The sequence below is a fragment of the Lipotes vexillifer genome, unplaced genomic scaffold, assembly GCF_000442215.2.
Source record: "Lipotes vexillifer unplaced genomic scaffold, Lipotes_vexillifer_v1.1 scaffold995, whole genome shotgun sequence".
Taxonomy (NCBI): Eukaryota; Metazoa; Chordata; class Mammalia; order Artiodactyla; family Lipotidae; genus Lipotes; species Lipotes vexillifer.
The window spans coordinates 2,344,879-2,367,122 of NW_006785389.1; the positions used below are offsets into that span (position 1 = coordinate 2,344,879).

The following is a 22,244-nucleotide window of genomic DNA, read 5'->3' on the forward strand; positions in this document are numbered from 1 at the left end:
TAATGAATGGGATGTTGTTTTAACAACAGCCAAGTAAAATCCAGGGAAATACTGTTAGAAGTAAAGACATCTGCATAGTCTCTAAATACTAATATGCAAAAGTCAACAGATATACTGTCTTAATTGCAACAAATAAGATGAACAATGTGCAGCCTGCACGTGGATATTCTCCACAGTGGCCATAGAAATTAACAACTCCTGGAACAAGTTTAGCATGCAGTGGACAGGATGATCCAACAGAGGCACAGGGCTGCTAAAACCTGCTAGGAAGCCCCAAGGAAGGGGAGAAAGAGTACACTGAGCCCTGGGTCAGAGTAGGATAAGATAGCCCCAAGCACCAAGGAGGAGACAGGACATCAGAGCCTGGGCCCTGGAACCTAAGGAAGATGAAAGGACACCAAATACTGGACTCTGAGGAAGACATGAAAATAATTTGTCCTGGGCTCCCAAGAAAGATGAGAGTGGGCTGGGTTCAGGGAAGAAGAGCACACACCAGGTGCTGGGCAGCGAAAGCCTTCTCCCGTTTCCTAGATATGGGCATCTCGCTCATAGAGGAGGACACGGGGCAGAGAATCCTGTCCAGCCCACTCCAACTCCCTGATTCTTTGCTTAACCAAACATCAGACAGGCTACCCTGAACCTTCTCCCCTGTAAGCCCCATACGTGTACTTCCTCGTAGAATCCCATTTTAGCAAGAATCCTAAGTCAGTTTATCACGAATTCCTTACTCTTGATATCTGATCAAACTCCTCATCCCCACTCTCTATCCCAGGTGATATCCCATCACCTGGGCCTGCCTTCAGTAAAAAAGCCTATTATCTTGGTTCAGCCAGAATCCCCCCAGACTTGATGTCTCCTTTTCTTCATTTTCTATCCACCAGTATCCCACTCCCCCAATCCTAGGCCATAAATCCCCACTTATTCTGGTTGTATTCAGAACTGATCTCAGTTCTACACTGGAGTCTCCCTTCCCCGGTTGCAATAGTTTATTGAATAAAATCTACTTTCACCGCTTTAACTTCCGTCTAGCTCTGGTTTACCGTAGACAACAGCCGCGCCCCCACCCCTGTGCCTTGGGTCCACTTAACCCTGCCCTTCGAACAACTTGAGTAGACAGTCCTGACCCCCACTCCCCTCCCTGGGCCTGGAGGACATTTAGTCTCAAAACTCTGCACACTTTGGGGCAGGCCCGTCCCTCTTTTCCTCCCAGGACCTCTGGCTGATTTCAGTCCCGCCTCCAAAACATTTCCCACCCTCCCAATCGGCCCCTTTTTCCTCTCCATTAGACGTGGACGCACCTTTAGCACCGCCCTCTTCCCAGAACTTGGCAAGATTTTAGCCCCGCCCCTCCGCACTTCCGGCCCGCCTCGCCTCCCCCTACGTTGGGTGTGAGAAGCTCGCCCCGCCCCTCAGCACTTCCGGCCCTGCCCCTCCCAAGCTTCCCTTTCTCCACTTCCGGCCGGTCCCATGCGTTAGCAGCCCTCGTGGCAGGGTGTGGATCCCTCCCGGCCTGCGTCGTCGCCCACCCAGGTGCTGGGGCCCAGCGGCCTGACTTGCCCCTCCCAAGGCCTCCTCCTGCCCACCGGGACCGCCAAGGGCGCTCTCCACCGCCTGGGCTTCGCCTGCCGCCCCGAGTTGGCCGGCCAAGATGGCCGCCGCCCGCGAGGTGGGACGCACCGCGCCGCGGGGATGCCTGGGAGTTGTAGTCCAGGCCGGCGCGCTGACGCACTTCACCGCGGGCCGACGGGCGCCATTGTGCGCCGCGCGCGGGGTGAGTGCGGCGGGAAATTTGCGCCCGTCGGGGGCTCAGTTCTAGGGCCGCTCCGCGGGGAGCGCCCAGCCGCGGCCCCTACTACACCAATCGTAGCAGCCCAGAGCCAGCCTCGCCTGCCGTCCTTCCGCCGTGGGGCCTTTAGGGGCAGTGGGAGTCGGGGACTCGGGGCCCAGAGGACGCGGGGCGGGGCTACCCCCTCCCGGCGCTTGCGGGCAGACGTGGGGGGCGATTCCGTCTCGGTGAGGAAGGTGGGAAACCGTCCCTCTGCGTGTTCAAGAGCAGGTGGAGACATTCCTTTAGGGCGTCTTCCGAGGTGGGGAATGGACTTGTCATTTCCCGTTGATTGGGCCGAGGGGGGCAGGGGGCCTTGGCGTAGCACTCATGCCCCTTCCACCTCCCAAATTCGACCTTCTCAGGACTCTGCCCACTCCCACGAGACACGTTGAGGAAGAGGAAGGTATGGCCACCGGGCTTCCGACGGCCTGGTTCCGTGTGAGTAGAGGCTTCTTTATGAGTTTCTGAGTCTACCCCTGGATTTGGGAGCGGGGGTGGCGGGCTGATGGTGGCACACCACCTTCCCTGAGAGGCCCCCGGGTCCCGTAGCATCTCGGGAAGGGGAGGGGGAGTGGATGGGAAGAAGAGACCCTAGTGAGTGGAGGGATAACAAGTTACTTCCCAAGGTAGTGGTTAGAATAGAGGTACAAGTATGGGGGATACTAATTTACCGTTTAAACTGGGGGTGGGGTGGGGGTATGCATTGTCAGGTCTAAGCAGGGATCAGGCTTATATTTAAACAGTACTTTGGCATTAGAGCTTAGTCCCTGAGAGGAGAGCTGAGGATGAATCCTTGACAGGTGAAGGGAGCAGAAGCAGTATGGGCAGTGGGTGGGGGCTGAAGGCTGGGGTTTGATCATTCAGCTCACACAATCTCCTAGCAGGAGGTATACACAATGATACAGATGTTGGAATCCCCAGGTCAATAAAAAATGGAGAGGTTTTCAGAGAAAGAAAAACCTTCTCCAGCCTCATGGGTTGTCTTCCTTGCTGTGACCTGATAGGGTCAAGCTTGGGTTTGCTGTTTCAGACAAATGCAGGAACTCATGATGAGACACACCTGGAATGCTCAGGTCACCTTGTTGATTGTGCCTACATGTGCTCAGTCAGCCTCCCCTTCCTGTCAGCATGGGTGACAACAGGCCCTGGCTGAACACGCACCTGTGGGTTTTAGGAACCAGTGACCTTTGAAGATGTGACCCTGGGTTTTACCCCGGATGAGTGGGGAATGCTGGACCTCGAACAGAAGTCCCTGTACAGGGAGGTGTTGCTGGAGAACTACAGGAACCTTGTCTCAGTGGGTAAGGATGGCCTCTGTGTCAATAAAGATCTGTGCTTTGCAGCACGAATGTGGTGCCTCTGAAGTGTGTGTCTGCTTCGGCTCAGCCTGCAGGGATCTGAGTTCAAGTGTCAAGGCTCTGGAGCCTGAGGGAGAGGGCTTTACTTTGTACCCATTTGAAAAGGGTAATTTCACATATAACTTCTGAAGCTTTACCTAGTCCATCCGTCAGAGGCGTTGAATACCAGGGAGGTGGGTCTATCAGGGATGTTTCCAGCTGCCGCAGTGGATGTTTACTGTGTTTGTAACAAGAATTTCAGGATGTGGTGTCTGTGTCTGACAGCTCAGGAGTATCATCAGAGACCTTGATCCTTTCCATCTCTCCATGGTTAGTGTGAAGTTTTCCATTCTTAGGTTAGTATATGCATGGCCGTGATCCCAAGCATCATGTCCATGTTCAAGGCAGAAAGAAGGAGAGACGGCAACCCTGGCTAGTTCTCCTTCTACAGCTGTCACACTTAACAAAGAAAAGAAAATGCCTTAGGCCCCCAACTGACAAACTTCCCTTTGTGTCTTGCTGGCCAAAACCAGGTCTCAGTGCCTCCTTTACTGGCAAAGGAGTCCAGAAAAGCAAGCAGCTGGCAAATGGGATGGGTGGGGTTATTAACACTGCCCTAGACCAGAAGTCATGCCCTAGCAGGGGAGAACACAGGGACAGAATTGCTACAGCAGGAAAGTATTTTCTCCCAAACACAGACCCCCGCCCCAAGCACTGTCTCTTTTCCCTTGGGCAGAACATCAGCTTTCCAAGCCAGATGTGGTATCTCAGTTAGAGGAGGAGGAAGAGCTCTGGTCGGTGGAGAGAGGAATTCCTCGAGACACCTTTTCAGGTGAGAACCAGGCACATGGGAGTCCTGGCACGGGAGTCCTGGTTAGTGAGGAACTAATGTCTTAGAAAAGGAGGTGGATGGGGAAAACCCCCAGTGGGGTGTTGTGATGAGTAGCTGCAGACATGCTGAATCAAGCCCTGCATTTTCCACTGGCTTCAGAATCAGGGGTGTACTGCTTGGTTGAACGTGAACCTGTTGCTGGTGCCACATTGGCAACAGGGGCTCCCTCACCCTGCTTCACTCATTGTCTAACTGCCCTTCCATCCTGTAATCTCCAGTAACTGGTGTGTGTCTCTGGCTAGATTTTTTTAGAGACGTTTACATTTATGTTTATATGTTTGTTTTGGGAGGTGTTTCCATACTCAGTGTAGACAGGTCTGCATCATTCATATTAACAAACGCAGTGTAGTCCACATTTGATTTACTTTTGTTTTTTTGCGGTACGCGGGCCTCTTACTGTCGTGGCCTCTCCCGTTGTGGAGCACATGCTCCGGACGCGCAGGCTCAGCGGCCATGGCTCACGGGCCCAGCCGCTCCGCGGCATGTGGGATCTTCCCGGACCAGGGCACGAACCCATGTCCCCTGCATCAGCAGGCGGACTCTTAACCACTGCACCACCAGGGATGCCCTGATTTTTTTTTTACTCTTGATGGACATTCAAGTTGTTGCAAAAAGCTTTCTCGCATACTTTTTTTTGCACTCAAGTTGGTTTTTTGTAGGTAAAGATTTCTAGAAATGGAACTTAGAATCAACCAAGATGTAAGTGAAAAAATCTGGTAGCAACAAACTGCTAAGATCTTTTAAAATACATATAGCTGCTCAAGAACATGAGAGCTCCTTTTCCATTTCATAAGATACCAGCGATTTATAGTCCTCTTTTAAGATTTTCAGATCTGATGGGGAAAGATATGTTCAGTTTAGTTCATATTTCCCTCATGAAGTTGCACGTATTTTCATAAGTTTACAGATCATTTGTATTTTTGCTTTTGTTACTTTATGTATTTTCCCTTTTCCCATTTGGTTTGTCTTTTGTGTGTGTGGTCAGGACTCTATATACTATATGTTATGGATGTTAATACTGCAAATACCAGTCCAACATTTATCTTTTTTTTTTTTTTTAAGAGCTTCAAATGCTTGGCCTTTTTTATTTATTTATTTATTTATTTTTGGCTGTGTTGGGTCTTCATTTCTGTGCGAGGGCTTTCTCTAGTTGTGGCAAGCGGGGGCCACTCTTCATCGCAGTGTGCGGGCGTCTCACTATCGCGGCCTCTTGTTGTGGAGCACAGGCTCCAGATGTGCAGGCTTAGTAGCTGCGCAGGCTCAGTAGCTGTTGGCTCACGGGCCTAGTTGCCCCGCAGCATGTGGGATCTTCCCGGACCAGGGCTCAAACCCGTGTCCCCTGCACTAGCAGGGAGATTCTCAACCACTGCGCCACCAGATAGCCCCAACATTTATCTTTTACCTTTATTTAGTCTCCATAAAGAAGTTTATGATTTCAGATATTTTTTCTTTCAAATCTGTCTTTACTCCTATTCTAGGTTTCATGTCATACATAGGCAGGTTGTACAAATACTTTTGTCAATTCTGGTATTTTTGTGGGGGGGTGGTTAGCTGTTTCCTATAACTGGGTTTCCTTGTGTATATGATGTGGGGCACAAGTTTTTTCAACACCGTTTTCTGACTTGGTTCTTCTCATTATTGGAAAAGCCATCTTTATCACAGACTTAACTCCCATAGTCATCACCATGTGCAAGCCTTCTTGGCCCCTTATGCTCCCATGGTCTCTGTCAGTGTCTGAGTAAACACCATATTGCTGTACTTATTGTAACTTTACAACAAACTTGGATAAATGGTAGTTCCTCTCATTATTTAAAAAAAACAAAACAACACATCTGTTCTCAACCAAATGAACACTCACCATCAGCTTGTCAGGATTCATTAAGAAAATCTTGTTAGAATGTGTCTTAACATTTCACTGGACTCAGACATTCCTTGATGCAGAACTGGTCTCAGTTGAGTTTTGGCACAGGTGTACAGAGGGATGTGCTTACCTCACTGTGCTAGTCAGGCCTTCCAAGTGCTGCTGGGAGTTCACTGTAGTTGCTGTTAATCTGCTCAGGTTAATCATCCCTTGCAGTCTTCCTTAGTTGTTGCAGATGAACCTGTCATGCTGCTAAATTCTCTTATTATTTGTAACAGTTTTGTTAGAGTCTCACTAATTTTCTCAGTACAAAGTCATCTTACTGGCAAGTATAAAGGAGGAGGCAGTTGTACTATTTTACTTCATTTGCACGATCATGTAATTGCATTCATCATATCTGGTACTTCCAAAACACTGGGCTGAGAGTGTGATGATTTGAGTATCCGGTCTTAGACTTAAAAGGGCAAGTCTCTAGGTTTTGACAAGCATGCTGCTGGATTCTGTGATTCAAATCAGTTTTTATCTGGATAAAGAAATAGTCACCTCACCCTTTCTAGTAAATGAAAATTAGTAATAGCCCCAATTTCCCCCCTCCAAAGCAACCATGGGGATTTTCTCATTTGAACAATTAACAGTGACATAATCATAGAAGTGCCCTTGTTGTAATGTGTTGCTGGTGTCTGTTACCTTATTTTTTTAGGGTTTTTGCATCAATATTCATAAATTAGGTTGGGGATGTGGGTGGTTTTCTTCTTTTTGTTTGTTAGTTTTGGACACTTTTGTATCAGAGTGTACTGGCTTTATAAGGAGAACTTTGGGTGTTCTCCCCGCCTTTGTTTTCTGCTCTCATGAAAGTGGCTTCGGAGCAACCTGGCAGTCTTCAGCTGTGAAGCCTGCACCTGGCCCCATCTTTGGTGATGACCGTCTGTTTGCCACAACATAGACTAGAGTCTCCACTGACTCTTTGTCCCCCTTTCCTGGACTCCTATGTTAGCCTGATGGCTCAACATTAATATTTTTTCTTTTCCATATTCATGTCATTCCTTTCATTCTCTACAGTGAAAACCTCCCTTCTAACCATGAGCACAGGTCACTAAACCAAACCTTACCTGGAAGGTCCCCAGCAACACAAGCACTTTGTATTCACCCAACATGGTTTCTGTTCCCCCTGGTTGATCCAGCCTCCTAAGGTCTCTTCCCATCTTTGTGGTTCTGGCTTAGGTCTGTGTCTCATCCTCTCTGGAACTTAAGTCCCATGTGGGCAAACCTCCCAGCCATGCAATTCTGGATGGTCTAGTAGTTTCCTAAATCTAGCTGCTGTCGGGGGGGCATTGGGCGCCTATGGTTCTGCACATCTTAGGGGAGCTGGCTTGACAGGTGACAGGAGATTCAGGGGTGGTGCTCCAGAAGGAGAGACCTTGTACAGGGAGGCTTACCAGGACAATTGCAGGCTAGGCCTGAGGTGATAGGTGCTTAACACGTTTCTGCTGTGTCACAAAGAGTCCTTTATGTGATTTTTTTCCTCCACTGCCTCCCCTTTACTTCACAAATAATTGTGGAAGGCCTCTTGTGTCCTATGCAATATAAAAAAAACAAAAACAAAAAACTGTACATTTAGGTAGTAGGCCAAATACCTAACATAATCCCTGCCACTGTAGACTCCTTAGTCTAATAGATGACAGCCTTCTACAAACAAGCTACATAGATATAACTGTGTAAACACAAACAGTGGTAAGTACTGAGAAGAAAAAGAACATGGTGTAAAGTAGGGAGCAGTGGGGAATTACTCTAGAAGAGTTGGTCAGGTGACAATGCAGGGATGAGATTTAAGCCAATTCCTGAAGAAAAGAAAGTCAGCAGACATGTAAGAGTGGTGGGGAAGAGCTTCCAGATACAAACACCACTTGGGTTACTGTGAGAATGGAGCAGGCATGGCACATTCTGGGAATGGAAAGTCACCTACTGGGCTGGGAGGAGGTAACCGAGGTGTACTGACGTGCAAGTTAAGTTTGGCAGAGCACACAGCGCTTCCACTGTGAAGGGGGTTTGATTTTCATTGAGTACGTTTGTGGTGTGCTTTTCACAGCTCACTCTGTGAAGATGGAAGGGCACAGACGGAAGCAGGCAGCAGGCTGTGGTAGCATCTAGGGAAGAGGTGGCAATACCTGGCCTGAGAGCGTAGCAGCAGGGTTGGGGAGAAGCTGGCTCCTCCCCATTTGTAGGTGGATTCAGTGGGGCTAGTTGAGTAATTGACCCAAGAGAGCAAAGGAAAGGAAACTGCCAAGAACTGCTCATAGGTGAAAAAGCTTCAAGGGATTTCCTGTGACTATTTTTTGTAACATATGTATTTACTATATACATTTTTTTTAACGTATCAGCATTTCATTTTAAAAATACAATAACAGCGATATTATGACCCTGGAATTTTTGGCATTAGTCAGTGACATGGTAAGTCTGATAAAGGCAGAGAATTTTGAAGGGTGGAAATAGAGGTTTTCTTTGGTTTTTATTTTTATGTTGAAATAATTTTAGGCAAAGTTAGTTGACTAGTACAAAGAACTACCTAATAGCTTTCACCTAGATCCAAATGTTTTTAGAACTCTTCCATGTCTTGACTGGTTCTGTTAATGAAGTATGAATGAGAGGGGACTTAGAAACACCCAGGTAGAGGTTTGTGAAGCCAGCTGAATGTATCTGCCTGGACCTCCTCTTGAGGCAGTACATAAAAACATGGGAATCATAGGTGTTTGGAATGGCCTGCTTTACTATTAAGAGAACTTCTCATCTCCTGCAGTGGTCTCTTTCTCCCAGCACTAATGTAGCTGTGCCTCTCCTCAGTGCAGAGAACTGGAACTGAATGAAGGCTAGGCCTCTCTGATGCAGCTCATTTTGCATGTGTCTTCAGCTCTCCACGACAGTAAAAATGGCAGCGTAGGCATTGGTTGAAGTAGAAGGGAGACTGGATAAATGCTGAAGACAGGTATTCATCTTCAAGAAGGCACTAATTTGAAGAGATGCTATGAAGATAAGTAATGTGGAGAAATACTTGATGGCACTCAAATCTTCCGCCTTCTCACTCAGTGTTCTTCAAGAAAGTATTACTGTATGTGTGGTTTGGGTGGAAAGCTTGAGACATAATCTAGATTTAAACATTAGGAAAGCAATAAAGACACTATTTTGAAGGTCATGATTGTAGGAAAGCCTGAAGGATATTTAACTTTTTTTGACTGGTTAAGCATTTAAGCAGGAGAAGAGCCCTGCAAATATGAACGTGGCAACTCTCAAATTAGTACAAACATCAATAGAAAAAAATAGCTGGTACGAGAAGATTTTTTGTTGGGAGGAAAAGAAGGAAATTCTTCTCCAGATTTCATCCTTTGTGTAGCCTGAGAGGACTCACGTGGGCTATATAAAACCAACATGTGGGGGATGTAGGAAATCAATTGTTTTATACAAAGGATAATTCTTTCAAGAACAAGACTAGTGTGAGAAAGCCTATTCTCACCTCAGCCTTTAAGAGAAAGCTCACACAGGAGACGCTGAATGGGGGAAGTCCTTTTCATCATGAGTTTTCCAACATGAGAACTCAAACATGGAAGAAATCTCAGGAATATAATCATAGCATGAAAGGCTTCTGGCCTGATATAGTCTGATTTGAGAGAATTCATACTGGACAAAAAATTCCAGTTCTGTTCAACTTGGAAAAATTCTTATACCAAATAATTATATCTGAGAACTCTGAAATCATGGGAACATGATTGCTATGGAAAGGTTTCATGAATAGCTCTCTTTTTCAGCATCACAGAAGTCATACTGGAGAGTGTCTGAGAAAATAATTAGTGTTAGGAAGGTTTCAGGAGTCACAGAACCCACTGGCAAGAAGCCCTTCAGTAGGAGTCCTCACTGTGTTCAGCATCAGAGGACTCATATGAGAGTAGACTCTCAGTGCAATATGCACAGGCAAATCATTAATCTTAGCTCTCACCTTATTTGACAGAACAACAGAAAAACTTACACTGAAAAGAACCACACTTAATAATATAAATGAAATGTCTCATTGTTTTTATATCAGATAGGTCATAAGGAAGGTGAACTCTGCAAAACTTTGATCATGTAAGGATAGCCATCCCTTGGTATCCATGGGGGATTGTTTCAGACTCCTATGGATACCAAAATTCGTAGATGCTCAAGTCCCTTATATAAAATGGTGTAGTACAGTGCTCGCTTTGGCAGCACATATACTAAAATTGGAACGATACAGAGAAGATTAGCATGGCCCCTGCATAAGGATGACATACAATTCATGAAGCGTTCCATATTTAAAAAGAAAATAAAGTGGCGTAGTATAGTCAGACATGAAGGGTCAACTGTACGAATATATAGTAAAACATTCTGTTTTTCCAGTTTGGGTTCTATTATCTATCTGAACTGAACATCTAGAACAAATGTTAAGTAGCATGGGTGAGAGCATGCATCCTTATTTCAGTTTCCCTTGTAAGTCCCCAGTTGCTAGGACAATGACTGACTTTCTAGCTCAGGAAACTGTTGAGAGAATAAATGGTTGGAAAATTTTCAAGAGACAAGAGGGAATCTTCAAAGAGGAGACTGAAGATTAGCCCAGGCTCTGAGACAAGAGAGTAGGTAAGGGATGATAAAGGGAAATCTTAAGATACTGCTACAAAGAACTTTGAGAGGGTCACATCCTTGGGGACGGGGCAAAAGTCTAGAATCTTGAGTGACCATCAAACATGTTTTGGCAGGAATCCAGCCTATCAGGGTGTGGTCACATACTGTGCAGTCTTAATTCAAGAATACTTTATGTTCTCTGTTACCATCCATCTGTGTGTTCTCTAGGACCACGTAATCTTAATCCTTTTATCTGGGGACCACTCTCTCTGGTGTCCAGATACAGTCCCTGGAGTAATTTCAAAGCCTGAAGTGCTTTAACTGTTAATTGAATAAGAAGGAAAGTAAATGAACTAAGCATTTGACTCAAACCTTTTCTGGCGAGAAAATACTTCCAAAAGTCCTGAGGGAAAATAAGATAAAAGCAGGAATAAATGAGTCAGAAATGAAGAAGAAAAAAAGCCCATTTTCTGGATAGACAGAATAAATAAAAGGCAAACTAAAAACCTATACAGGGAAAAGAAACTCTATTCATATATTCAGCAATACATGTAGTTCTCATTATAGGACTTTACCCAACTGTTATAAAGAATAAGCCAGCTCTATGTACTGATATGAAACAATCTCCAAGAAATATATATTTTTTAAAATATGTATCTTTTAACATACGTATCTTCACATATATAAAGATATATAGATGTACATGGGTTTTTTTTCCTTAAAACTATACACACAAACACACACCAAGTATGAATGTGTCAACTGGTTATCATTGGGAGAATATAGAAACTGATAGGATGTAACTGTCTCCCAAGAAGGAAACTGGGTGGGAGGGTGACTTTCCATTTTTAGAGGTGCTGCCGGTAACTATGTTTATAAAATGGAAACGAATGTCTTCTTCCTGCTATGTCACCAGTTCCTGCCACAACATAGGTGCTCAGTAATTATTTGTTGAGTACAGGAATGAACCAACAATAAGATGGAAAGATTTCTGGAAAAGTGTAAAGTTGGGAAAATTGGTCTCAGGAGAAATGTAAAAACCAACTTTTTCTTAGAACAAAGTGGCCAGTTAGTTGTGTTTCTATATTGACCTGGGCAGTGAATATTTTCCAGCTTCCTGTTAAAAGATAGTTTCCATGGAACATGAGCTACTCAGTGACAACACAGGGTGCTATGTTAACAGGTTCTTCTGCAGTGTATACATAGCATCATTCTCACCAAAGCACAAAATGAGAAAAATATTGAAAAAGAGGAAATATTTGTAGCTTGTAACAACACCGTTTTTAAAAAAAAGCTAATCCTCTGAAATAGTTATAAGAGTTGAGCAGTTGCAACAGATTGCAAAATACAGAAGCGAACAGCTCTGGCTTATACCAGGAATAACCAATTTAACACAGATAGAGGAAAGATTTTGTGAGTGATACTTTTTTGAAATGGAACCTAAGAATAAATTGTTAATGAGCAGGCTCTATTTGGAGAAAATTATGTTAGAATGCCATGGAAGACTTAAGTAAGTACTGTAAAAGCATTGACTTCTTTTGAGAGCTTACAAAGGCTAGAAGTGTGTGAAGTCCCTTTCTTAAGTCCTATAAGTCCTCCACAGAAGTGCTGCTCTGGGAGCATGAATGCAAGTCCCTGACCTGGCTGGCTGGGAAGAAGCAGGTGGGGTGCAAACCAAGTGTCCTCTTACCCCATGGCCTGCTTAGGCTCCTAAGTAGAAGATGGGAACTTTGTAGCAACAGCCATCCTCCCCTGGTAACTTCAGATGGGACACTCACAGTGTCAGTGAGATTTCCTGAAATTTGAAATATGGGTAAATCCAGACATAAGGCTAAAAGGCCCAAATGTCTTGGTGAACCGTTCACCAAGGCACTTAGCTGTGTTGTGTCAACAAATACTGCTTGAGCACCTGCCAAAATGCCAAGTACTGTTATAGGGGTGGGTCACCATGATGAACAGGGTGGAAAGGCCCCCTGTCTCACTGGGCTTACATTCATTCCAGAGTAGCCACTAGCACGTGTGGCTGATTAAATGTAAACCGACTAAAATGAACTTACCAGTCAGTTCCTTCGTCGCACTGGCCATCTTTCAGATGTTCACTGGTCACCTGCAGCTAATGGCTACTATGTTGGACAGTGCAGATCTAGCACACTTCCTTCACCAAAGAAAGTTCCACTGGGCAGTGCTGTTCTAGAGAAGGTGGAGAGAGAAATTAGTGAGTCAGATACTTTAAGGTGGCAATCAGTGCTATGAAGAAAAATGAAACAATAGGGTATCTATCAGGGAGTGGGGAAGCATGGGTGGGCAATACTAATTTAGAACTGGGCAGGAAGATAGCTCTGAGATGATGACATCAGAGTTGAGAGCTGGATGGGGAAGGAGATCAAGGTGGAGATGCTAGGAGAGACTATCAGACAGGCAAGTGCAATGACTTCTGGATAAGACACATTTGGGCACGTTTGAGGAAAAGTAAGATAGTTGCTGTGTGAAACCCTCTTTGGTGTAAAGAGCATAAAAAAAGAGGGTTTGGATCCCAGCTGCTCCCTTCCCCAGTGTGTGGCCTTGGACAGGTTCCTATCCTCCCCCAGCATGGATTTCTTTCGTGTAAAGGTTGGACGCTATTGCTTAGTGGGGCTGTGGTGGTGTAAAAGCCCAGGTCCTGGGGGGCCTTCATGAAATGGTAGCTACTGTTACTGATTCAAAGACTTTGACTGATGTAAAGATCGTCATAAGTGGCTTTGGCAGATCCCCCTCTGTATCTGGCCTAGGGGTTTCCAATGCACGAGACCCAGTTAGCAGCCTTAGCAGTGCAGTGGGGGAGACACGTTTAGAAGGCGATATAGCAGGGTGCCCAGCAGAGCTGAAGAGAGTGATGGGGAAAGGAGAAAGGGTGAGAGCTGGGGGCATCCTGGACAAGGAGGAAGAGGGACAGGGGAGTATGCAACAGGGATGAGGGGAGCTGACCCTGCCCCTGCCCCCCAACAAGCTGGTAAAAGATCATTGTAATTAGTTACTATTATATTTGTGGACTGGTAGCCCTAGTGTACCTGGTTAATCAGTCCGCGTTCCCTAGGAAAGTGGGCACTATGAAGGAGACAGCTTACCTGGAAAGGAGCAGCAGAGAGAAAATGAGAGTAGAAAACGGTAATTAGAAGAAGAAAACAGCAGCTCCCATCAGCCTTTACTATTGTTCATGCAGTACTGGCTTTGGGTCCCTAATCACTTAGGACTTAGGGGAAACTGAGGCCCAGAAGAATTAAGCCCCTTGCCCAAAGGCTCAGTGAATTTGTGTAATAGCCCCCTAGCTAGATAGGGGAGTTGCAGGGGAGGGGACTAAATTGCCCAAATTCCCCCCAGGGTTATTCAGCTGGTGGGTTGAAAGCCAGTACTTGGGGCTGCAGCTGATAGGGATAATTTTATGCAACCCCAAGGCAGGTAGGTGGGAAAGTGGGTGAGTCAGTCAGCCCTGCCTCAGTGAGGTGGGGATCCAGTTTCAGCCTTGTTAGCTGGTAAACACAGCTGTCAAGTGGGGCGAATACTTTTCTGGAACGGACAGCCGTGAGGATTACCTTAGAGGTTTTGGGGAGTGGTCCAAGAGATGAGACGGTTAGAGGACTGAGGTGCCTAGGATGACATTTACCCACGGGCTTAGAGGCTTGTGGCCATCTCACATACTGCAGAGCACCCTGTAGGTGCTTTATTGACAACTGCAGAACCAGTGTCCGCCTGAAGGGCTGCTACAGCAGGGAGAGGGCGGATACACTGGACTCTCAGCGCCAAAAACATCGGCAGAGTTCCTGACATCCAAACCCAGACAGGCTCTACAGTTTAAAACAGTTAACATTTTAAGTGAGCATTCAATGCAAGATTCTAAGAAAACACCCTGGTGCCCCCGAGGATAAGAGGAGGAAGTAAATATATGATCAAGATTAAAGGAGAGGGGTGGGGATGGAGGGGATGAAGTAGAATAAAAAGAACCCAACATGGTTTTTTTAAAGGAGAAAGCATTAAATAAAAATTCCTCTGATTAACCAAGGAGTATAAAACGGAAATTTCAGAAGTTAAAAAGCTATGAAGCAATACGGAAAATTAAGTTTGTTCTTAAGTGTCATGCATAATTATTGCTCAAAATGGTGCCTGTGGCTCAGCACGGAGCCGCTAGGGAGCCCCACGCCCACCCCTTGTGGGGGCTGCTTCTCAGGCCAGTGTTGCTGAGGTTCTGGTATAAACTCCTATCTCCCAAGTTATCCTCAGAGAGAAATTCCAACCAAGCCTTAAGAGCTGTTAAGAGCTGTAAGTGAAAGAAAAGTGAACTAAGCTTTCAAATCAAAGATGACCGCGTGGTGGGGGGGATAACCCTCCAGAAATCCTAAGGAACAGGAAAGGAACTAAATGCTTAAGATAACGCAGATATGAAGTGGGCGGGCAAGCCTCCCGATGAAACTAACCCAAAACCTTATTTGGGAGGAAGTGGGGGGAAGAGGTTAGAAGTGGGAGATCAAATGCCTGCCATGATTTTTATCAAGGAAAAAGTCACTTTAAACGTAGGAAAGAAGTGACTGGCAGCGGCCGATAAGCCACAGTATGGCCCAGGACCTGTTTTTCAACCCTGGAGCGCCCAAGGCCAGTCTGGGGTGGCGGGGCGGCCCCACCCGGCACTGGGCGACTCCTGACCCCGAGCTGACTCACTCCTCGGATAGCGCGCCAGCAACAGGCGACGCCCGTGAGGTCCGTGGAGGCCGCCGCCGACCCGAAGTGTGTAGTCAGGAATTTCCGAGAAGGGAAGACAAAGCCGTAAGAAGACAGGGGAAGAATGTGGGGGCGGGGGAGGAAAGTGGGTGGGGAATCCGGGTGGTCGTTCTTCTCGGGGAAAGCGGCCGCGCTCCCCTCACCCCGCGTCACCCAACGGGGAAGACCTTCAGCTCGGATAGGTGTGTGTGGAGGCTGCGCCGGCGTCGCCCCAGGACGTGTCCACCGTCGCCGGGGAGGCTGGGAGAGAACGCGAGTGGAGGCCAGAGGCGAAAGCCCCACCACTAGCCGACCGCCCGCCATCCTGCCAAGGGCCTCAGGCTAACCCAAGCCCTCAACATGGCGGGGCCGGAAGTCCTCGGTGTGGAGGCTCCTGGGAATTGTAGTGAGGAGGGTGCCTGACGCACTTCCGTCCAGGCCGGAAGTCGCGGCCCCGCGCTCTTGGAGCTCTGAGGAGCGAGTGAGCCTTCAGGGTTGGGGTGGGTGGGGCATGGGCTTTTTACCGCTTCACCCTTTGGAGGAGGGGCCGGGCGCCCTCCGCGGACTCAGCTGAAGCCAGCTCCTCAGCAGCCAACGCTGTCTGATAAGTGCGCCCGGTGGCCGATGTGGCAGGTGCTTGGGAGGCTGCAGATGGCGAGGAAAAGCACAGAGGCAGCGTATGCAGGGAGCCGCTGCTCCTAATCGCTTCCTGAGTCTTTTTTTTTTTTTTTTTTTTTAACGCAATTGCAGTTACTCCACAGTAGTGTGAGCAAAGTTGCTCCTGTGCTCCAGGGATAGAAAGCCAAATTCTGACAGCAGAAATTTGCAGCAAAGTAAGAGTTTATTGCGTGGAGACAAGTCTCAGATCCACTCCAACTTGGTCTTTGACTTAGGAGTGTTTTAAAGGAAGAACTGAGGGTCTAGGGTTAATCATCGTTTTGTGACATTACTTAATCGTGGTTTCAGAAGTCATCATGTCTCTGGTTTAGGATTCTCTGGCTAGGTGATCCATGGTTCCAGGATCTGTTAGCTCATATTATCGTGAAGAGACAACTTGAATTTGTACTTTAATGATGTTGTCAATCACAGCAGTATTGGTCATCTGACACTGGTTGATTGATGTTCAGTTAGCACAGGATTGAGGTCAGCAGGGACAAGAAAGGGGATAAAGTTTTGGATAACAGAGGTTAATCATAAACTCGGCAGGGGAATCGGTTTTAGGGGGATTCATTCAATAGTAATTTCCTGTTCTGCTTTTTACTTCATGTGACAGCAACATTTCTGTGTTGTCATAATCCCCCTAAAACCAGTGTATTAATTTTTTTAATGCTTACATGGGAATCTTTCACAATTTTCTTGACCTGTGTTTTAACACTACCTGTGTCTTCCAGTTTTATTTCATCATTTACCACATTGCTAGGAAGTGAGTGTTGTGGAAATAAACACCACTCAGAGGAGGACATGCAGAGGCTACTTACTCAGAGCCCACCCTAGCAAGGCGGTCAGCCACCATCCCTTACGTTTGGTAGAGACTAAGGCAGGCTGGGAGTGGGAAGATTCATAGTGGAAAAAAGGAGAAGGTTCTGATTGGAGATTATTGGCTTGGGGTCAAAAAGAAAACTCTATAAAACAGAAATCTAATCAAAAATAAATCATAGTCTGTGTTATTTACTTTTATTTATTTATTTTTTTAAACCTGTAAGTCATTTAGAATTGGCATTTCTTCTTGGAGTTATAGAGAGCTTCCCTTAGCATTTCTGGAGTTCTGTTCAGCAAATGCTCTGTGGACTCTATGACAAGACCCAGCGTCCCTGCCTTTCCCAGACATCCTTGTTCTTGGCCCCCATGGTAGTGGGATCAGGTTCTATTCCCTCATGGCTGCAGGCATATACAGCATAACAATTCTTGTTATCTCTTGGTCTTTTTTTTTCCTTCTATGTTGAGATATAATTTATATACCATAAAGTTCACTCTTTGAAAGTATACAATTCAGTGGTTTTTACTATGTTCACAAGGCTGTGCAACCATCAGTATGATCTAACTTCAAAACAGTTTCTGAATCCCAAAGAAGAAACCCTGTAACCATTAGCCATCACCCCAAAGCCCTTCAGTTCCCCCATCTCCTGGAAACCACTCATCTTCTTTCTGTCTCTATATTTGCCTATATTGGGCATTTCATATAAATGGAATTATACAGTATGGGGCCTTCTGTGTCTGGCTTCTTTCACTTAGCATAATGTAGTCAAGGTTCATCCATGCTGTATAGGTAGACCATATTTTGTTTGTCCATTTATCGTTTGATGGACATTTGAGTTGTTTTCCCTTTTTGGCAATTATGAATAATGCTGCTGTGAACATTCTTGTACAAGTTTTTGTGTTGACACATGGTTTCAATTCTCTTTGATTGAAACTCCTGGATCATGATATAACTGTGTTTAACTTTTTGAGGAGCTGCCAGACTGTTTTGCAAAGTAGTGTAGCAGTCTGTATTCCTACTAACAGCGCACGAGGGTTCCAATTTTTCCACATCCTCACCAACAATTGTTACCACCCATCTTAGATAATAGCCATCCTAGAGAATATGAAATTGTATTTCACAGTGGTTTTGACTTGCATTTTCCTGGTGGTTAACGATGTTGCTCACCTTTTCATGCATTTTTTTTGGCCATCTGTCTTGCTCTGCTTTTGACTTACAGAGTGTCCTGAGGCTCAGTTGGACCCTCAGTTCCATCCTTTTCCTGCTGGGAATCCCCTGATGAAGATCGAGATTGTTGAAATCCTCACACTGAACGAGGAGGTGGCTCTTCCCCGGAACGCCCAGATCCGCGCCCTCTATGCTGAAGATGAGGGTCTGAACCCAGACATCCTCAGGGAGCCCACTCAACATCTGGATAAGCATCTAACTGACCCTGAGACCGCTCGCCAGAGGTTCCGGGGGTTCCGCTTTGAGGAGGTGGCAGGGCCCCGAGAAGCCCTGGCCCGGCTGCGTGAGCTGTGCCGCCAGTGGCTGCGGCCCGAGGTTCACTCCAGGGAGCAGATGCTGGAGCTGCTGGTGCTGGAGCAGTTCCTGGGCGCGCTGCCCGGGAAGCTCCGGATGTGGGTGGAGTCGCAGCACCCAGTGGACTGCCAGGAGGCAGTAGTCCTGGTGGAGGATGTGACCTGGATCTCTGAGGAGGAAGGTGAGTGCAGTGGAAGAGTGGGGAGACAGCAGTTCCTGTGAAGGCATCTTGGAGGGTGGGGGCAAAGGAACCCCAGGCTTCCTGGGAGGGGTAGGGGAAGTGCTACCCAACTCCATCTGTAGATGCCCACTCCATCTACACCAAGGGCATCTGCTTCCCCCCCTCCCCCAACCCCAGTTCATGAATCAGAGCTTTAGATACTTGCTTGCTGACGTACCTGTCACTGCCCCTGGGCCAAGGCTCTGAGAATGGCTTCCTCTCTGGACCCTTTTGTGGAAATGGAAGGTCTCAGGCCCCACGTCATAGCTGCTGAAACCCTTGGGTGAGGCCTGGCACTGCGTTAATGAGCCCTCCACACATTTCTGATGGACGCCAGCAGATAATGTGCTTCATTTTCATCCCTCTGGGATCCCTGCTATATCAATATCAGTCACACAGGTTTTGTATTTCTGGTACGCCTTCTCTCTCTCTTTTTTAATATTTATTTATTTATTTTACTATTTGGTTACACTGGGGCTTAGTTGCGGCAAGTTGTCTCCTTAATTGCGGCTCGCGGGCTCCTTAGTTGTGGCAGGCAGGCTCCTTAGTGACAGCATGCGAACTCTTAGCCATGGCATGCATGTGGGATCTAGTTCCCTGACCAGGGATCGAACCCAGGCCTCCTGCATTGGGAGCGCGGAGTCTTAACCACTGCGCCACCAGGGAAGTCCCCTGGTGTGCCTTCTAACATCATACACTCAGTGGAGGCTGTGGATAAAGTAGTGACTGAGATAGACAGGACTCATGGACTTACGAGCTCAACAAGCCTCCAATCTAGCAAGAAAGACGGGAGTCTGACAAAGGAAGGTGTGTTTGATGGTGGTGGGGTAGAGAGGGTAATGGTGGTGGTGGGCCAGGGGGACGGCACAGGTTCAGGACGTATTTGGGAGCCAGCCTGCATGAGCTTGATGTCCTTCAAGCTGAGTTCTGTGGAGCGCAGACCCCGCTTTCTGTGTCTGTGACGGGTATCTGGAAGATGTTTCTTGAGTGAATGCGTGATTGACTGATTGATTTTGATGCTTGAGGAGGGGCGGGGAATCTGAGGCTGGATGGTGGGATTCAGAGAAGAGGGCTTCCTGGAGAAGCAGGTGCGTGGAAGGAGAGGGGCAGGCGGCAGTGGGGGTGGTCTCTTCCACAGGCACCGAGTCTGGGGTGCTGTTTTATGCAGGGTGAGGGCCCCAAAGTTATTCACATTGGAACCCCTTGAACCTCACATGGCAAAAGGCATTTCGCACGTGTGATTAAGTTAAGGATCTTGAGGTGGACGGATTATCCTGGATTACTTGGATGGGCCCGATGTCATGAGGGTCCTTATGAGAGGCAGGCAGGAGGGTCAGAGTCAGAATAGGAGATGTGAAAACTGAGGCAGGGGTGATACAAGGAAAGTATCACGAGCTATGTATTTTACATAGCCTCTAAAAACTGGAAGGAGCAAGGAGTATGTTCTCCCTGAAGCCTCCGGAAGGAATGTAGCCCTGTGAACACTTTGATTTTAGCCCTGTGAGGCTTGTGTCAGGCTTCTGATCTCCGTAATTGTAAAACAGCAAATTTGTGTTATTTTGAGCCACTGGCATGGCAGCTTGTTACAGCAGCACCAGGAAGCTAATATAGGTGCCAGGGAGGCAGTTGTCGAGCTCATTGAGATGAAAGGCAGTGAGTCCTTTTCACACCTTGGGGGTGAATGAAACCAATTAGTGTTACAGGGAACGACAAAAGAGGCCTTCCAGGGAACCCTATGAGTCCTGTGTTTGTGGTCAGCATGTCCATTGAACCTCTTGGGCATGACTGCCACAAGCCTTACACAGAGTGGCCCAAGGGAGAAGACAATATATTGAAAAAGTTCAAGGGTGATCCAGCTTCAGGCATGGCTAGACCCAGCAGCTCCACTCGTCTTCAGGACTCGTCCTCTCTGCTATATCGTACTTCTGCTGGCCTCTGATGGCTTCACTCAGAGGCACTGTTTCCATGTAGGGGCTCCCAGGATGGAATTTCTCTTTCCTAAATGTTCCAACAGATGCCCCTTTGGCTCTGATTGGCTGGCTGGGGGGCCCATGTTCATCCCTGATCCAATCATTTTGGCCAGGAGGAAGCAACGGCCTGGTGGGCCAGCCTGGGTCACATCGTGTGTCCCCCTTGATAGTGGGGTGGCGTCATCATTATAGAAGCCCAAGGACCATGTGGGGACACATAAAGAAAGTCAGACATCAAAGAGCCATGGTCAATAGGGACCATAAAGCCAGGCAGAGCTGTTTTCTGAGGTGGAAGAAACTTGGTAAAATTAGCATCAAGATGGGTTTGGGGGAATGAGTCTGGTCCTGGGGCCAGGGGAAGTTCCCCACTCCGTGGGGTAGCAGGAAGGAAAGAGGAAGGGGTAGAGGGTGTGGAGGCCAGAATGGGGTCTTTGTCTCTGAGGAGAAGGTGTGGGGCCAGCTGCTGAGGTGACCGTGGAGGTGAGGCAGCTATTTCAGTGAAGGGGCTGGGTCCGGAACAGTCATTGGAGGGGGAGTGGGTGGGACCCGCAGTGGGGACAGTGGTGCCCTGTGGTCACACACATGGGAATTTGGACACAGGCTTTGAGAGAAGAATGAGGGGCACAATAAGTTATGGGTCCCGGAGATAAACGTGGGCTGTCCTTGCCCCACCTAACCCTGCGCTGCCGTCTGTTCCCAGCACTGCCCACCCAGGGCCCCACCAGCTCTCTCCAGACCACAGCTCAGCAGGAGGAGGACATGGCCACCAGACTGGTGAAGGCACTGCCTGAGGTGAGTGGGGAGTGTCACCCTTTCCTTCTCTGGTCCCAGCATCCCCTGCAGGCCTCCCACAGGCAGGCCTTTCAGAGTTGCTGAGTGTGAAAGGCAGGCCTGCCCTCCGGCCACTGTGGTGTCATTGGAGACCACGACAGGGCACAGTGACCAGGAGTCGGGAAATCTGGAGGGAAGAGGGGGAGGGTTCACAGCCTCGGGCCCAGGCGTCCAGATCAAGGCTGGATCCCAGTTAGAACAAAAGAGGCTTCATCCTTCAGAAACGCAGAGCTGGGTGTTTATAACTGAAACAAAGCCTGGGATTTGCTTCAAAATAATCAGAGCTGGGGTGTAGACAAAATAGTACTGGCCCTGTCTTGCTGACTATTGAGGCTTAGAGAGCAGCCAGTGATGGTGTCTGTGTGATCTTGGTCAGGGCTTACATCTGGCTTGAGCATAGGAGTGAATTTATCAGCTCTCGTGTAATGAGTGGTCTGGTGCAGGGTTCAGGCACAACTGTATTCAGGGGCTCCAGCCTCTTCCTTCTCAAGCAGGCTCTGCCCCTTTTGGGCAAAATGCCTCCCAGATCCAGACAGAGGGTGGTGGGAAGCCTCTTCCTCCCGGAGTGCTGGTCAGCTCCTCGGAAAGGACTCATCACGGTGCGGCCCAGGCAACCCGTGTCCCCATGGGGAGGGGCTGTTCCAGAATGGGGTATGCCCAGGGAGGTGCAAGGCTGGCCCGAGGGGTGCTCTCCGGTGGGAAGTCATGGGGCAAGGGTAGAGGCAGTTTGTTTGTGGCACTTTGTAGTTCCTTGTGAAGTGGGACTCTTCCTCCAGCCTGGGCCCCGGACTCTGGTTTTGTGAGAACAGACCCGTTGGACTTTTTACAGGCCCCAGTCAGTGTTTCCAAGCAAACCTCCAAAGCTGGGGCAACCCCAGCACAGCGAGCTCTGTCGGAATGTCCCCGCCAGCCTCTCTTCTGTCCCCAGCAAGGACTCCCTGACCCTCCTGCTG

General features: G+C 47.7%; 1 protein-coding gene across 1 annotated transcript in view; it reads left to right on the forward strand.

The window, feature by feature from the left end:
- The first annotated feature begins 2,233 nt into the window (after positions 1–2,233).
- Positions 2,234–22,244, forward strand: part of ZNF274 (zinc finger protein 274) — a 21,503-nt gene continuing 1,492 nt past the window's right edge. The window contains exons 1-5 of the mRNA XM_007457477.1: positions 2,234–2,266; positions 3,003–3,129; positions 3,902–3,997; positions 17,969–18,451; positions 21,161–21,252. Of these exons, the coding sequence (XP_007457539.1) occupies positions 2,234–2,266; positions 3,003–3,129; positions 3,902–3,997; positions 17,969–18,451; positions 21,161–21,252 (831 nt within the window). The remainder of the gene's footprint in view (positions 2,267–3,002; positions 3,130–3,901; positions 3,998–17,968; positions 18,452–21,160; positions 21,253–22,244) is intronic.